The 18,651-nt window shown below is 34.7% G+C and overlaps 1 protein-coding gene across 1 annotated transcript; it reads left to right on the top strand.

The window, feature by feature from the left end:
- The first annotated feature begins 457 nt into the window (after positions 1 to 457).
- Positions 458 to 17,345, top strand: LOC134840739 (E3 ubiquitin-protein ligase RNF14-like). Its single transcript, XM_063856752.1, has 4 exons — positions 458 to 2,503; positions 2,574 to 2,746; positions 12,166 to 12,319; positions 16,693 to 17,345. The coding sequence occupies exons 1-4, from the start codon at positions 1,633 to 1,635 to the stop codon at positions 17,160 to 17,162; spliced, it is 1,668 nt and encodes a 555-aa protein (XP_063712822.1). The 5' UTR covers positions 458 to 1,632; the 3' UTR covers positions 17,163 to 17,345.
- The last annotated feature ends 1,306 nt before the right edge of the window (positions 17,346 to 18,651 follow it).

Below are 18,651 nucleotides of genomic sequence, written 5' to 3'. Positions count from 1 at the left end.
GCTAGAAGACAACACAACAACATTAGTTGCGCGGACGATAAGTACAAAAATTGTGAGAAAAAACAATAGCAGATTGCAGGAATAGCAGTGAACACTCCGAGTTGCAACTATTTTGTCGCTACAATAGTTGCCAGGCCGTTGCAGACAACGGTGAAGGGTGGAGGACAGCCTTCCGGATTAAGAAGAAATCAAGATTAGCGAGCTTGATTCAGTGGATTCAAGAATCCGGAAGGGTTTCGGGACTGAAATTTTTAGACTGTTATATAGACTTTTAGTTTCTTGTCATGTCCTGATTTGAATTTAATTAACATCTCGATTCATTTTGATAAGGATGAGAAGCTAGGAGTTGGGGGAAAAGGTTGATCCATCTTCGATGGAGATGATGATTTTTATCTACTGAACAAAAACAATAGTAATATAATAAATAGTAGTGGCCCTGTTTTTAGGAGTGACCTCGTGGTCTGGGGATACTGAGACCCAGCCATGAGCTCACTATTTCTGCATGTAATCTAGTTAATTTGGGTGTTTTGACCGAAGCCGAAAGCAGTAACGTTTTTGTCGACCCGATGTTGGAAAAGACCACCGAAAAGTACTGGCTTGGTAGAGACGGTGAAAAGCATGCAAAGCTCTGTTTAGACGTTAGCCAGTCGTTTTAAGACTTAGTTTTGTTTTCCGTCGATATGTATCTTCCGGGCGAATGTTACAAGGTTCATATTTTTTGAGTCAGAAACTATCATTTATACTGCAAGGGAGAGGCTCAATGCTAAAACGTCTCTTTGTACATACCACAAACCTTTGCATTTAAAATATACCTTAATAACTGCCAATTTTAATTTTCTTTCATAGTTTTGCTATATATTTGCGGAGGATTGATTTGCTCATATAACCTCCTCAGGGCTACTTCAACAGCTTCCTTGAGTGGGACCTAAGTGTACGAACTCTTTACATCAAGGGAAATTATACTCTCATCAGCGTCCAATTCTGTTTTCTCAAGGAAAAATACTGCCAAATTTAGTATTTTTTTTTATAGTTTTGCTATATATTTGCGGAGGATTGATTTGCTCATATAACCTCCTCAGGGCTACTTCAACAGCTTCCTTGAATGGGACCTAAGTGTACGAACTCTTTGCATCAAGGGAAATTATACTCTCATCTGCGTCCAATTCTGTTTTCTCCAAGATCTTGGCCATTTGAGTGTTCGTTTCTATGTTTGCCCCTCATTTTTATCAAAGTATCTTGCCATTGTTTAACTTAGGTAGTCATATGAGCTACCAGGTAAAGAAAGGACGGGACGAAGTGGTGTGCCTTGTTTGTGCACTTTTGCTAATCCATACAGCATAGCCGGCTGCGCACCCGTTGATCTTAACCGTAATCAGGCACGCGAACAGTTAAGATCATATTCAAGTCATATCCACGCTTCTTAATACGTCCGTCTGCCACAAAAGTTTATACACATATTGCAAACATATAATTGGTTGTTTTTTTTTAAATTATTTTATATCAAACGTCCTAGGTTATTTTTATGAGCGATGATCTCATCTAGATTTCAATTTTTTTATGTACTAAGAAGCGAAAACGTTCGTAATTAAAGCGTTACTCATTTGCTCCAGGATAGATTGTGTTGTATACTAAATGGCTGAGTGCCTTGATCTGTTGAAAGATGATGGGCTGGCTGGTTTTGAATCAAATTTGTTTGACAATGCAGTGGATTGGTCGGGCCATGAAAACAACAAAGATGAACAACAACTCGAAATACAAATTTTGGAGTCCATGTTTCCAAAAGAGCTTGAAGTTATTTCATCGAGCGAAGAACACGGTTGCCGAAACACGTTACAACTGGCGGTTCATGTTAATATCATATCTAAGCCTATATTGATCGAGCTATGGGCTTCTGGCAACGATGGGGTTGATTGTTCAGTCGTAGATGCCGTTGCAAAGAATCGAACTGAAACTGAAAGGCCTGTTTTCAATCGAACGATTTCTGGTAACCGCCTGTATACTTCAATGTTTGTTAATAATCTTACACCGGTCATCCTAACATTGGTACTTCCCGAAACATATCCTGTGGAAGCATGTCCCGTTTTCTCATTGTCTTGCCAGTGGCTTTCTTCGACACAGTTGTCAGCTGTCGCTACGAAACTAGAAAGTTTATACACTGAAAATCAAGGAGAGCAGATTTTGTACATATGGGCGAACTGGATTCAAAATGATTTGCTTAACAGTCTGTCTCTTCAAAGCGTTTTAATTATTGACGAATTGGAAACTGTTTTAGATCCGAGAATCTCTATAGATGATACAGATTCATTTGCGAGATTCGCCGAGGTTGTAACTTACGACTTCTCTTTGACTGAAAAACAGTTTTTGACCGAACTACAAACGTGTTTAGTGTGCTACAAGGAAGACTCAGGCTCAAAATTCATAAGGCTCATTCCATGCCTTCATCATTATTGCTTTGATTGTATTACCGAATTTTGTACCATGCATGTACAAGACGGGACGATTGGTAAGTGTGTCTGAAAGAACAGGTTTTATAATATAACATGCAGTTTGACGACTTTCTTCGCTTTGGCTAGGTCAATTAAGATGTCCTGACGATGACTGCAAAAATTCAATAAGTCCAGATGTGCTGAATAGAGTTCTAGGGGATGATCATTACGCCCGTTGGGAGCGTCTCATGGTGCAAAGATCACTAGAAGAAATGGGAGACATTGCTTGGTGTCCCAGGTGCTCTAATCCAGTAGTCAAAGTAAGATATCGAGCTACTAGAAAATTGATAGAAAACATGTACCTTTGTCAATAACTTTAATGTAGGTAAGAATAGCTTATGGCTGAGGTTTTTAGAATTAATCTCATGATTGTCATCGTTCTTGTTTTTTTTTTCAACATTTGCAACAAAAACATTGAAAAATGGCTTTCTGAAAATGAGATGACACCAAATGCAAAGAAGTCTCATCTTGTAAACATTGAAGGAGCACTAAAAGCCAATCTCATGGGCAGTCCTCTGGAGCCAGTTGGATCCCAACGTGACCTAGGGTTCATTGTACATCAAAAACTGACTGGGCTGAAAATTGTCAGATACGTTCCAAAAAGGCAATGAATGCGCACTTTCAAATCTATATTTATTATTTATTTAAATACGGGCTTCACTATCTCGCCGCCATGCTTAAGCTTTTTCAACATATTATTTTTACATGGTTAAGCTAAATCGTATATTGCAATGGTTAAGATTTTTTTTGAATTTTCGAATTTAAATTTAGTGTTTATTTCATCAAGTTTGAAATTAGCAACTCAATAGTGGGATGCTGTCAGGGTTCTCGCAGCTTTTGTGATTCTGGCTTCATATATGAATAACCAATCCTTTTAGTTTACGAGATACGGTAATTTTCGAGATTTTTCATAAATTTCTACAAAATTTAATTTAAAAAAGTTTCTCAGTTTTTTAAATTCTCACCCTATAGTTGGGCGTTGTCAGGGTGCTCTCAGGAATTGCGAATCTTGCCTCGAAATCTCTTTTCTCAAATCTTTAGTTTTTGAAATAAGACGTTTTGTTGTGACTTTTTCCAAAAAAACTTAGATTTTAAAAAATTCGAAAACTTTGAAGATCTCAATCCTGTTGTTGGAAACTGTGAGGGTGCTATCAGGGGTTCCTCTGAATATGGCTGCTCAAATCCTTGTACTTTTCGAGATATGACGTTTTCGTGGACTTTTAAAAAAAATTTCCAGAGAACTTAGATATAAAAAATTTCACATAATTTGAAAGTCTCATCTCTATATTGTAGTTTTCCAGATATGACGTTTTTAGTGATTTTTCACAAAAATTCCCGAAAACTTTAGTTAAAACATTTTTTTCAAAGTTTGCATTTCCTAAAATGATTGGAGGCTGTCAGAGTAATCTCAGGGGTTTCTAAGGCCTCCCAATCTTATTTTACTAGATACGACAATGTTTTCTGTGATTTTATCAGTAATTTTCAGAAAACTCAAGTTACAGAATAAGTCACAAAATTGAAATTCCCAACCCTGTACTTGTATGCTGTCAGAGTACTTTCAACAATTGCAAATATTGCCTACAAAGAAAACTGTCACAATTTTTGGTAGTTTTCCAGATGTGACGTTTTATCTGGTTCTCAAAAAATATCTTTTAAAAAACTTAGATTTAATTTTTTTTTAAATTTGAAGCTCCCAACGTTAGTTGAGTACTGTAAGTGTACTCTCAGGAGTTGCTAATCATGCGTTCAAATGCGACTGCACAATTGCTTTTGGTTTCCGAGATTTGACGTTTCTTAGTTTATTTTAAATTTTGTCATAGAATTTTTATAATATTTCACAAAATTTTATGGTTTTTCAAAATTTGTTGTAATAAAACTTGAATAAAAAGCTTGGCAAATTTTGTAATAACGAACCCTGTAATTGTGTGCTGTTAGAGTTCACTCAAAGGATGCAGATTTCATTTCCAATATATGCGGTTCTATATGAGCTGTTAAAAATTCGAAGCAACGGAGGTGCGTCACACGCTAGTATTATTTAATTGAGCTAGATATTTCCAGCCATGTTTTAGAGTTCCCTATGTTGACTTGCTTAAGAATTTTACGTTATCTACATGTTTCAGCTTGAGTCTATATTAACATAGCTCTGCTGTGTATATATGTTTAAGCCTTTTTTGCTAACATGCCAATTTTAAGCATCTACGAATCTTTTTATCCATCTTTTTTTATCTATCTGTTTACCCATCTTGTTTATCTATCTTTTCATCTATCATTTTTTTCTTACTGCTTTAACTTTTTTTTAATCTAAATTTTATCTACCTTTTTATCTAAACTTTTGTCTATCTTTTTTCTGTCATTTGTAGCTATTTTTTTATCTATCTTTTTTTTCTGTCTGTTTATCAATCTTTTTTTCTATTTTTAATCTATCATTTGTAGCTAGCTTTTTCATCTAACTTTTTTAATATCTTTTTATCCATCTTGTTTCTCTATCTTTTCATCTATCTTTTTTTCTGTCTTTCTCATCTATTTGTTTATCTATTTTTTTCTGACTTTTTATATCTTTTTAACCTATCTGTTTATCTTTTAAATCTATCTTTCGATCATCATTTTTGTCTTTCTTCTTATCTGTCATTTGTATCTATCCTTTTATCTATCTTCCGTCCATCATTTTTCTCTATCTTTTTTCTCCATCTGCATAACTATCTTTTTTATTTATCTTTTTTCCTTTCTTTTTTTAATGCTTTTTATCTATCTTTTTTATCCTACTTTTTATAAATCTTTTTTATCTATCTGTTTATCTATCACATTATCTATCTCTTTTTTGATCTATCTGTTTATCTATCTGTTTATCTGTCTTTTTACCTATCTTTTTTATCTACCTGTTTATCTATTATTTGTATCTTTCTTTTTTATCCAACTTTTTTTAATCTATCTGTTTATCTATCTTTTTTCTCTCTTGTTGTCTTTTTTATCTATCTTTTTCATCTTACTTTTTATACATCTTTTTATCAATCTCTTTATCTATTATTTGTATCTTTCGTTTTTATCAAACTTTTTTTATCTATCTGTTGATCTCTTTTTTATCCATCTTTTTTTCTCTTTTCTTCTCTTTTTTATCTATCTTTTTCATCTTACTTTTATTATATCTTTTTATCAATCTGTTTATCTATCATTTGTATCTTTCTTTTTTATCTAACTTTTTATATATCTTTTTATCCATCTTGTTTATCTATCTTTTCTTCTATCTTTTTTGTCTATCTTTTTTATCTATCTGTTTTATCTTTTATTTTTTTCTGACTTTCATATCTTTTTTTTTCTATCCGTTAATCTATTATTTGTATCTTTCGTTTTTATCTAATTTTTTTTATCTATCTTTTTATCCATCCTTTGATCTATCTCTTTTCTCTTTTTTTTATCTAACTTTGTCATCTTACTTTTTATACATCTTTCTATCAATCTGTTTATTATTACATTATTCATCTTTTTTATCTATTCTGTTTATCTATTATTTGTATCTTTCGTTTTTATCTGATTTTCTTCTATCTGTTTATCTATCTTTTCATCTATTTTTTTCTGTTTTTCTCATCTCTTGGTTTATCTATTTTTTAAAATATATCTTTCGATCATCATTTTTGTCTTTCTTCTTATCTATCATTTGTATCCATCTTTTTATCTATCTTTCGTCCATCATTTTAGTCTATCTTTTTTATCCACCTGCTTATCTATCTTTTTTTATTTATCTTTTTTCCTTTTTTAATGCTTTTTATCTATCTTTTTTATCCTACTTTTTATAAATCTTTTTTATCTATCTGTTTATCTATCACATTATATATCTTTTTTTATCTATCTGTTTGTCTATCTTTTTTTACCTGTTTTTTTATCTATCATTTTTTTCTTACTTCTTTAAATCTTTTTTAATCTAAATTTTATCTACCTTTTTATCTAAACCTTAATCTATCTTTTTTTTGTCATTTGTATCTGTTTTTTTATCTATCTGTTTATCTATCATTTGTATCTATCTTTTTTATCTAAATTTTTTTATATATTTTTATCCATCTTGTTTATCTATCTTTTCATCTATCTTCTTTGTCTATCTTTTTATCTATCTGTTCATCTATCTTTATTTCTTTCTTACTTTTTCATATCTTTTTTTTTCTATCCGTTAATCTATTATTTGTATCTTTCGTTTTTATCTAACTTTTTTTATCTATCTGTTTTTTTTAGCTAGATGATTACCGTGACCTTGGCAAAAGCAGCATTAGAAAATGTTGGTTGAGCAGTAGTTTTCGGCGAGGTTTGTTCAACAGTGCTGTGGGAAGGTGTAGCTTTGACAGGACTGTATGTGACAATTGTGAGGCTGCTATGCTCCAGTTTAGAGATCTCCTTCTTCCTCACTGGTGACGTTTTTGGGGTCGATCATCGAATTTACTTCTGTAACTCAGGTAGTTTTGGTAACTTGTAAATCTGTTATTTTTTCGTCGGAGATTATTTTTACTCTGGCGTTTGGTCTTAGTGTGTTCTCGGTCTGGCTTTTTATGATTCTTCTTCCTTGAAGTGTTTCCTTTCAACTACTCATAGCTGTTTACGTCTGGCCATGTCTAGTTTTATGTTTGCCTGTCTAATTCGGGCAGCTTGACGTGAGCGTGATATTTGAAGGCCACATTTCCCAAAAATATCGTTGGAAATTTTGTCGCGTATAATTTAAGGAGCTAATCTTTTTTTCTACTGGAGCTGACTGGCTTTCTTGGAGCTGTGACCCTGTTGTCTGTCTTTATTGCTAAATCAGGTTTTCTTAAAATTTTTGTATTTTAAAGCGTTATTGTGTGATCTAATTGTCTTGCGGTTTCATCAATGAGTTTTTATACAAGGGCTGCAAGCATTTAAGATTTTCCAATATCTTCACTGGAGAGCCGTTACTAGTGGGGATGTATCTCGCGAGATATAGGTCTTCGTGCGACCATGTTTCAGACTCATCCAACTCCGCGTCCTCGATGTGGTATGGGGCGTCTTAATCGTCGCTTCTGCCACGATTAAGACGCCCCATATAAACTTCTTTCCTTAATCTAAGCATGGCATAATCCGCTTTCAATTCAAGTTTCAATTCGATGGAGGTTAAACTGTATTGTGCCAAACGTTATTTTCATTCCTGACGAAGTGAGCTTCGAAGGAGGAGCTGTTCAAAGACTGCTGCTTAGCAGTTCGTAAGCCTTTTAGGACTTCTAGCATAGCTACTTCTAAAGATGACTTTGTTTTTTTTCCAGGCCATCACCAAAAATTTTTGTTTTATCATTATTAGTAGGCGTTCAAGTAAGTCCGTGCTTCTATGGTCCCCAACAGGACTAAAGATAAAATTGATTTTGTACTCTTAGCAGAACTCTGTTATTTCTGTGGCTATAAATCCTGACCCTGGTCCGTTCTGATATTTATAGGGATGGCGTGCAGAGCTATATAATTTTGTAAAATTTTATGATTGTTCTTGCCGATGTATTAGAGGTAATTTGAGATGACGTAATTTTTGAAAGGCGATCATCGCTTAGTGCGATCGCCTATTTTCTGGTTCATCACACAATTGGCAACGGACCCGTAAAAGCGAGTTCCCTATCCTCATTAGGCTCTACTGCCGGTAGTACTTTTCCATTTTTTCATAGGTGTTAGCGGTTTTAACTTACCGGCTTCACACACTCGATACGATTATCTGCGAAAACCTGGATTTCACGTTAAATGTTAGGCCACCACACGTATTGGAGCGCTAAGCTTTTCATTGCAAATTTTCAGGGATCACTAGTCGTTCATCGAAGTAGAGACATGCGGCGTTCTCGTTTAGGTTGCAGTTTAACTTTTGTAAAAATTACCCAATTGGAGGATATCGTTTTTCCGATTTTCAATAAGACTTTTTTTCGGTTAAAAGCAGCATATACCGAGTGTTGAATATTTCAGGCCATTTGAAAAAGTTTCGGACGTACTAGGATCCGTCCTATAGCTAAAATATTCGATGAAAAATTATTTGTTCTGCAATCTGGAGAGCAGAGTTCTGTGCGGCAGCGTGAATTTTGACAGACATGTAGCTTTGCTCGGTCGTTTATAGTTAGCTGTTCAGCTGCTTATTTAAATAGTTCTCGTTTATTTTTTGGTGTTTTTGTTTTCACGGTTTCGACCAATCACGTTGCAGCATTCTTTCACACTCTGATTTATCCGAATTGAACTGATCTCCATAAGTAATGGGTGCAGAGTTTCTCATGGCTTTGTCAAAGCCTAGCAGAAACTGAAAAGTTCTTTCGAGCAACGCCTAATTTCGTGCATTGATTAAGCAGCTGAACAGCTGCAAACTCTTTTCGATCGTGAAGACAAAAACACAAAATAAGTACACATTAAAATAAAAATTAAACGAGAACAACTCATTGATTAAGCAGCGATTTTTTTAAACTATTTTCTGCTGATGCTATCAGAAAGTTTCCACCATCTTTTAGAAATGGTATGGGGTTAATGCCTAGGCTGACATGATAGATAATCTACAATGCCCCTATCCTACCCTGACATATGTGCGACGGAAAAGTTATATGGAATTAGTTTATTTCCGATGGATAATGCTCCTATCCTACCCTGGCTTTTGTTCGACCGAAAATTTATATGGAACTAATTTTCATAGCTTAATGTTCGTCTCACAGTGCTACAATTAATAATTTTTGGTCTGTTGAAATTTAAATTTTGATCCCATAGGTAGTTTTCGAATTCTGTGTTTAAACGGTACGATCCTGTGACGTCTCTGCTCGCTAAGTTAAAATTGGGTTGGTTGCCAGCCTTTCAGGCAAGTGGAATCTAACTATAGGCGATTTTAAGATCTATTGATGAGAAAAAAACAGAACTTGTGCATTTCCACTGATTGTTAGAGCTGCCTTACGTTTCCCTTCATTTTTATCAATTTTTGTAGATTTGTTTGTTGAGCATTTTTGAAGTAAGTGCTAATCATACTGGCCCGTCCCGCCCGTTTGAAGTTAAACCGATAGGGCTAATAAAAGAATTTTCAGAGCAGTTTAAGTGGCCTTTGTCTTTCAGCAGTTGTTCAGCGCATGGTTTCATTTTGGGAATCACGTGTATAAATATTCAATTTAGCCTAACTTCTATCGGTCTTAGTGGCTCTAAACAACGTGTGTTTACTCTAAAATTGTTTGATATACCCATCTTGAGGTAAACATTCGAAGTCTCCTGGGAATGATTTTTCTTAACTCTTTTTGTGGTTTTTCGATCGTTGGGCAGTGTAGCTCGTCAGATTCGAATTGTCTCGGGTACTGTTTGGCAGTTTTGTCGACTTCGATCTGACAACTTTCACTGCGCTGTTTTGCTATTGGAGTAACAAGTTGTGACACTTCGATTCTCAAGTTTGTAAAATATCGTTTCCCACGAGTTTTCTCTCTGTTCTCTCAGTTAAGAATAATTTCTGATTATTTGCTTTATAACTGTTTGATCTTAACTTGAGGGCAACTCTTCCGATTCCATTAAAGGTGCTTCCAAAAATTTGATACGCCCTTCTAGTAGTTTGATTTACCGGCTCTGTTTTTGAAAATTGGCCTCGGATTATTATATCATGTAATAGATCCTTTTTCATGAGAGAGACCGGACTTGCTGAGTCGATTTGGATTTTGATCTGAAAAGGAATATTGTAGCCCAAGGTCGCTTCTAAATTTTTAGTAATTTCTTGACTTTCGTGCCAGAATAGAGTCCTTAAAACGTTTTCGACTTTGTCTCGTGTTTTATTAGTTATTCGGGTTTTTCATCAATTGCTAGAATTCTAAAGTCTCTTAAATAACGACGAATTGGGATTATGTAGGGAATATTGTTGTTGGTTCTTAGTATCGTTATCTGGGCTTGTGATCTCCTTCCACTCCGATTTTTTGCGAATTGTCCCTTGCGTCAGCAATTATTACACGATCTTTTTTTCTGGCAGGACATACTATGAGATGGACTTTATTCATTAATTGACCGCAGTTCTGTCATTTCAGCTTCTCTATTGTCTCTGTATTGTGTGGAGTATTTTTGTGCAAAAAATTGATTGATTAAAGAATTGATTTAGTTTGGCTGGCAGAAGGTCAAATTTTTAAAACCGAAAATTTACATTTATGTTATTTTAAACATTTTTATTGCATTTTTTTTCTAATTTTTGGCGCAATGAGCGGCTTAGAGCGACTGTTTTTGGCTCAATGAACATATTGTCGGCTTAGTGGCCGCTCTTTAAAAGTTAAAGGCTTATTTAATGCTGTTTGTTGTGTTTCTTGACTAATTGTAGGATTTTTTTCCGATTTTTTTTTCGATTTTATTTACGTCTCTTTTTTATTTGCTAGCTGACAATGCTGTGCTTGCGTTGTATCGCAAGTGATGCGATGCTCCGATCCGCCTCGTTGTTTGTATTTTGTGCTTGTATATTGACGGTACATGTAAGATCTTGCAATGTGAAATTGTCTTGGCGAGGCCGGAACTTTTCGGTTAATGCTCAGGTTATTGAGTGGCGGCTTATATACCTAATATTTTATTCGTATCATTGGTTGTGACAATATGCTTTGAATGCTCAAAATCAAAAGCTCCGACACTTTTTGAGTTTTAAGCTTGTATTTTTTTACCCCTTAACATATTTGTTGCGTTTTTTAGTATCAATTTTGAGCAGCGGAAACTTAATTCAGGTTTTTGTCTTAATGCTCCAAAAGTTTGTTAGTTCAGAAAAAAATGAACTTGGTGTCAGTTTTTTTGGCTGCATGGGTTCTGTTTGGTTTTTTTCTTCGTTTGTTTTGATTTTCTTCCTAATTTGTTTAGTCTCTAGCAAGTTAGTGTCATAATTTGGGTATTCGAGATGTTTTATTGGTTCATTTTTGAAATATCGCTAAAATTTTTTCAGAAAAAATCCGAATTTCTCGAAAAACATTGTTTTTCAGTTTTGACCTGACAACTTTTTTGTGTACAGAGGCATTTGGCGAGTTTAAATTTTGTGTGTTTGCACTAAACAAGCGCTATCAAATCGGAGCATAGGCTTGAACCACCGAATCTTTTGGCATCTTTTTCTATAATAAGTTCAAATTAAATGACTATTTTGGCCTTCAGCCAAGATAACTTCATGCAAGGCAACTCGGACTCGAACAACAGGCCTTTGTATTCCCATGCAAGGTAACTCCCATGCGTAGGAAGACCAAGGGCTGCTGCCGAGTCCGAGTGAAATTTGTATTGTTTTGGGTACTGCTGTGAGTTTCTGCTCTGAAAATTTATTAATTGCTATCCTGTATCTGTTTTTTTTTGTCGGCTTAATTTCTGGAGCACGCAGTTCTCTTCAAATTGATTTTTACTATTTAAGAATTCCATAATATGCATTTGCAATGGTGCAGATTTATGCATTCCGAGATTATGGGGTTTTAGGGCTTCAAGTTCCAAGCTTAGGGCTTCAATATGATTCATCGCTCAATGTGTTGTGGCTCATGCAATTGCATATAGTTTTTCAATTGATAGAGAATCATCGTCTGTTAAATATTGACTTGATTCAGTTGCCTGATTCACGTGTTTTTGAGACTATCAATGCAGTTTACACCTGACAGCAGTGTATTGCAACCGGGACTGGAAAGAATTGTTCCCGTAATTAACTTAATCCAAAGATTTCAGAACTCGATGTCAAAATTGCAGTGGTTGATTATTCTTCCTGTTTAAGGACAGCAGTGAAGATTCATTGGGAATTTGTCCTGTGTGCTCGTTTTCCTTCTGTACTAAATGTGACGATATTTGGCACCCCGGAGAGCTGTGCAAGGAGCTTAGAACGGAAGAAAATAGGAGAATGCTCAAACTACAGCGTCAACAAGCAGAGGGTTCGTTCATGCAGTTAAATAAAAATGACTTACAGACAAAACCATGAACATAAATGAAAACATAATGAGAGCAAAACCATCTTTACCTTTGTTATAAGCAACGGTATTGCAATCGGGTACTAGACTTTTTTCCCGTAAATAACTTTGTTCACAGGACTCATCGACTCCTGGTGGTACCTTGGCTCGTAACAAATTCAAATTATGTACTGTCTTCTGCCCACTTAGCCTGGAGGTAACGAATACGCCTGGCTAGGAAGAGGTCATGGGGTTGAAATCTGAACAGAACCTGTTTTTTTTTTTCAAACGGTCAAAATTCCTGTTCAGAAAAATTTCGGCCTATTATTTGTCTGCTTACGTTTTATCGGCTTAGTTGCCAACTTTACGTTTTATCGGCTTTTGTTTTATTAAGAAACTTTTTTGGAAGTTTTTCTTCGTGAAGGGCTTCTGAGGTTTTTTTGTTTTGTTACCGCTTGATAAGTTTTGTTTCGATGCAATTTTGCATTCTATTGTCTTGGCATGTTCCATTTTTTATTTTTGGCATGATCCATTCATTTATAGTTATTTAAAAAACCAATATATTCAAAAGTACATTCATGCATATTAATGCAATTATGATTGCTTTTAGGTATATGCGCTTTTTTTAAATTGTGTTCAATTTCATTAATAAAATTTAAATTTTTCGACTCCTAGTACGAAAGCGTAAATGATGAGAAAAACGTGAACTCTGCTTGTCAATCGTAATTGTTTTCGGTTTCTTTATTCTGTACACTTGCGAAAGCAAGTGTCTTGTAATCGGGAACTATATTTTTGTTATATCAAAACCATCTTTTCAAAAAAATTCGTTCCCACTTGGCTCAGAGGTAACACCGTCGTCTTTGCAATTTAAGGCCTGGGGTTGGAGTACCGGATGGATCTTGTGTTTTTCCACATGGATAAAATTGGCATTTTTTCACGTAAAAATTGAATAGCCGGACTTTCGTTTTTCTGCTCAAGTTTTGTCGGCTCAGTTTCACGGATTTAGCTTGTGCTTGAAACAACGTTTTTGTTGTTGCAAGTGCAAGTATTGTTCAAGGTAGTTTCAAGGGGACTGAAAAGTTCTTTTTTTTTCGGCTCAACTTGTGCCTGCTCAAAGTTTGTCGGCTTTGTTTCCTCTTCGTAAGTTTTATTCTGTTATTAATTTAATATTGAAATGTCAGAAATCTTTGCCTAAAATGAACTTCTACCGATTTTTACGAAAATTTAATTTTTTTAGACCTAACTTTTAACATTTTTCATTTTTGTTTGACGTGTTTTTTATGTTTGTGTTTTATGTTTTAATGTTATCGCTTGCGATTAGCAAGCGTTATCAAATCGGAATGTAGACATTTTTTCGGTTTTAGAACAAACCACTTGTGATGCGGTCATGCTCAATTTCATGAAATTTTTTTTATCACAATTGGGTGGGTACTAGTTACTACAGGGAAGTTTCAGGGGGACTTCAAAAGTTTTTTTACCAAATCGGTTTTTTTTCGGCTCAACTGCTGTCTGCTCAAAGGTTGTCGGCCTTGTTTCCGCTTAGTAAGCCTTGTTCAGTTATTAATTTGAATTTCAAATGTCTTGGTTATCATGTTTTCCTAGAATTAGTGTTTGATAAAAACAAGTATTATGAATTTCTGTCGTGTTGGGTTTTTATTTAATTTAGTTTCTATTTGAGACGCTGTGTCAAATTGCGCTACCGGTTTCCATTAAAAGGTAATAATGGGAAGACCGCCTGCCCCCTGAGTGCCTGCCTAATCCCTAGTATATTTTGCGACGCTTTGGAAAATTTTATCGTTTTACTAATTTTTCAAAAAAGTGGTATCCACAGAAAGAATGCCTACATTCTTTTGTGCATGCAAACTCCCCTGGTCTTTTTTGCTTTTCCCCTTGTCTGTAGCCTTCGAAAAAGTCTCTTGGGTGAATATTTGACAAATATTTTTGATTTTTTTTTTCGTTTTCTTAAAAAAACTAACCTACCAAATCTGAGAGTTTAGTGTTGAGTTTGAAAAACTCCTCCTCATAATGCAGCTTCGCCCAATTTTTTTAAATTCATTAAACTATGGCCCTCGGGGTAGTCTAATTTTTGATTTTTTTTCAACCATTTGAATTTTTTTCAACTTTTTTTCAAAAATCAACCTCTCAGACTTGAGTTTCTTTTTTCAATGGGGATAATGGATAGTGGGAAGGAACATTGCAATAACGGACACTCGCATTTTTTTTAGCGGCCACTCGCGTTTTTTTAAATTTATGCGAAAAATTTGTGGCCCTCGGAAAACTCAGAATTTTGATTTTTTGACTTTTCTCGAGAACTACCCTGCCAAACTTGAGTTTTTGGGTTCAATCAAAATTGCAGGTTGAGTGAATTTTTTCTGCATCAGCGGCGATGCTTAATTTTTTCCAAACAAAAAACTATGATTCTCCGAAATGTCAACATTCTGATTTGTTGACCGTTTCTTGGACTCTTCTCAAAACTATCCTGACAAATCTAATATCATAGGTTTAATCGACACCACAGTTTGTTGGAAGCTTGCTTTTATAGTTTGCTACGCCCAAGAAAAAAGTTATGGCCTTCAAACAAGTTTTTTGGAAGTTTTTTTTACTCTCCTCGAAAATTACCGTGCCAAATCTCAGGTTAAGAGTTCAATTGAGAAAACGGATTTTTTGGATCTTCTCTACTTTACCGGCCACGATCTGCTTTCATTGAAAAAAATTGCGGTTTTCGGAAAATCAGTTTTTTGAAAAGTCCAGTTTTTAAAATTATGAGTTTGGTACCCCATCAGTATAACAAATTCAACACATATTCAACACGTACCTCCAGCTTTAGGTGGCCCCTAAGTGTCTTTCATCTATACATACGAAAATTTTGGTTCACCTAATTTTTACAGCTTTTTTACTTATGCTTTTTATGATTGTGTTGTGTCGAAGTGGTGCGAAGCTCGGCTTCGCCTCTGTGTTTGTTTTTATTCACAAGTCAGTATTTTTTTCGGTTTCCTTGCCTACATGACTCTCCAACAGTATGTTGGCTGGAAGCCTCTGTTAGCAATATGTCGGCTGGAGGTTTGCTGGAAGTCTGTGTTAGCAATAACTTTTCTGCACCCGACATATTTTGTGCATGTTAGCTTTTCAAATATCTACGATTCGAAGTTTGATTTTAATGTTGTTGTGTTTTCACCAAGTCGATTTGTCAAAATATCATTTTTCTTTTTTTTTTGGCCTAAACGGTTTCGGCCGAAATCATACGGATTTAGAGGCCTCGTGTTGCGTCGTTCGACGAGCGAAAAAAACTTGTGTTCATGTGTGTGTTTGTTTTGATGGGGAGGGGGACTTAATAATTATTGTATTAGAGTCATATTTGAATAGTTTTTCGGTTTTTGTGGATTTCGGCCTATTTAATGTCTGTTTAGTGGCCCCATGTTGATGCGAAAAAGTTTTAGTGTGTGTGTATGTTTGTGTGTTTTGAGGGTGAGGAGAACTTAAAAATTTTTTTAAGTCTTTTATATTTTTTCGGCTTAAACGGTTTCTGCTACGGTATTTTCGGCTTTTTTATCGCTTGGTAAATTCTTTGATGCCAATTTTACTTTGTATTGTCTTGGCTTGTTTTGTTTCAAAACTAGCTTTATTAATTTTGGATAGACTTATTTTTTCAACGTTTTTGATTCTATTTTCGGCCTAGAGGCTTTTTTGTGTCGCAAGTGGTGCAAAGCTCTGCTATGCCTCTTTGTATTCTTTTCCAATCTTCTGTTGGCTATGGTTTCCTTGTGTTGTAAGTGATTGAAACTCTGTTGCAATTTCATCAGCTTGTTCCGACCACAAGCATTTTTTGTTCCGACCACTGAATGTTGGAAGGAATTTGTCTTCGTATGTGTTTTTCATATGTATGCACCCAAAATCAGGTACCACAATTAATCATCAGACTATATGGGTCGTGATTTGAACGACATAAATTTTTTTTCAGTGTTGGGAAAATTGGTTCAAAAATTTTGCTTTTTAGTCTTATTTCGAGCTAGTTTAGTCAAGAAAAACAAATTTTCGAAGCTTCTTATAGAGCTTCCTTGGTACAAAAAAATTTTTAGTATATTTTTTAATTTAGACAATTCTTTCGATGTTTTTTTTTTCATTTTTTCTTTTGCCATTTTTGACAACAAATTTAGTCGGTAATATTTTACTTACTAACATTGAGTTTTTGGTTTTTCTTGTCATACAACACAAAAAAACGGCCTAAATTTTGAGACCGGCTCTTCTTGTTTGATTTGATTATTGCCCGATTGTGTATGCAAAGCTGTTTCAATCTGTAATGATTACATAGTTAATAGTTCATGTTTTCGAAGCGAGTGTTGTTTGTCTTCTTGCTTAAGGGCCAAAGCAGCAGGATTTGCGGGCAGCCAGGCAGGAACTGCACAGACGATTTCAATGTCCTGGCTGCAGGATAAAAATTGAAAAATCTGCAGGCTGCAATAAAATGACCTGCAGATGTGGAACAATTTTCTGCTGGCTATGTGGTGTCAAAATATCTGGCTACGATCATTTTGGAAAAGGATGCCAAACATTTAGTTTCACTCAATCTGCGAGTGTTCCACGAAAGGAAGTTCAATTTCACGAAGGCTACATCGCTTACAGAGCTGCACTTATGAACAATCAGCTAGTGAGACAGAAACAATGTCCACGGTGTAGAAATAAGAATCCAAAAATGGGTAGACTCAACTTGGTCAAGTGTTGGTTCTGCAAGGGTCATTTCTGCTTCCAGTGTGGGGATAATCTGTCAAAACTGGACAAAGCCACTAGTCATTATTCACTGAGCAAAACTTGTAGCCAACACTCAGATTGAATGGAAATATATTTCAAATCATTCTCGATTGGTTATTCGAAACTCATTTATGTAAATTGCACATACAGATTGATTATTTGCTAATAACTCTATCAAAGTTCTATCACTTTAAATCATATCTTTCGAAAATAATCGTATCTTTTTGCGGCAGAGAAAGATAAGAAAATATATTCTTCATGCATATTATTCGTCCATTTTTCTATTAAGAGTCGATGAACGGTGTTCAGACTCTTATATAGGTCGCGTTGATTTTGTTTTTAGTTTTTTTTTTCAGGAAAAGTCTTAAATTTGTTCAGATTCAAATTTAACTTTTAGCGGCGTCACTTATGATTCTCTTTAAGTTGAATTCATTTCCTTTGTTAAAAGGAAGGTTAACTCGAACAGCAAAAGTGTAATGGTCACAAAAAACGTTATCGACTTCTAGTTTCGAAATTGGAATTTAATTTCGAGATTTCCCAGCGAAATAAATAAAAGTACCTATTGATCCAATTTTCTCAAATGGGTTAATTTAATCATAAAAGTATCGATCTCTACTTGTTCTGGAAAGTCAAAGAGCTTCAAGGGCGTCTATTTTTTGTAACTTCGAAAGTTGAGGTTTTTTCAAAAAATAGCCAGTATTTTTCTGTTTACTTGCGTTCATTGACTCTTTTCCAGTTGATTATGTTTATCTAAAGCCCTTACTCTTCTGGAAAACATCCATTTAATGAAGAAGCTGTGGTAGATCTATTCGTTGAAATGCAGCAAAGACCTGGATAATCTAAAGTTTGATATCCTACGCAATTTGATCGTAATTGGCCTCTGAAGCGATGAAAAGCTTCAAAATATTTAATCGTCCAGAATGTTCTTAGTTCCTTTTAAGATAAAAACAATTAGTCTATTTAAAAATTTTGTCCTTCGGAAGTTGGTAGTGTTTTGAAAAATTCAAAATTGCGATACGATATAGAAGCGGAGCGTAGTGTGATAATACGATGCAACTTTTCAAACCTTAGTCAAAAATGGAAGTTCTACTTTAGGCGGCTTTTTTGAAAGTGTTGTTTTTGTGCTACTTAAAGTGCTATTTTTGGCGTCACTTATGAATAATGAGGCTGCGTTGGCACTATAATACTAAGTGTTTTGACATTTAATTTGTAATGAGTAAACACATTTTAAGAGTAATACAGGTCTTGATAATTTTTTTCTACTTTTTTTGAGGAAAAAGTCGTAAAATGCTCTATTAAATACAGATGTGCATTCATACATATTAATGAATTTATGAATGCACTTAGGTAAATATGCACTTTTTGAATTCAATTGAAATTCATCTGAAAGCTACGTAAATAGCCCTCTCCAAATACCAACGTTGAAATGGTGCAAAAAACGTGAACGACTTCTAGGTTCAAAGGTGGAAATTACTTTATAAATTTCCCAGCGTAATAAAACTTAACCTATTGATCCAGTTTTCTTTAATTAAGTTATAAATCAAAAAAACACCAAACATAAAATCTTCTTG

Source organism: Symsagittifera roscoffensis, chromosome 2 (assembly GCF_963678635.1).
Source record: "Symsagittifera roscoffensis chromosome 2, txSymRosc1.1, whole genome shotgun sequence".
Lineage (NCBI taxonomy): Eukaryota > Metazoa > Xenacoelomorpha > Acoela > Convolutidae > Symsagittifera > Symsagittifera roscoffensis.
Note: the sequence above shows the minus strand (reverse complement) of the source record. Positions and strands in the feature narration are given on the sequence as shown.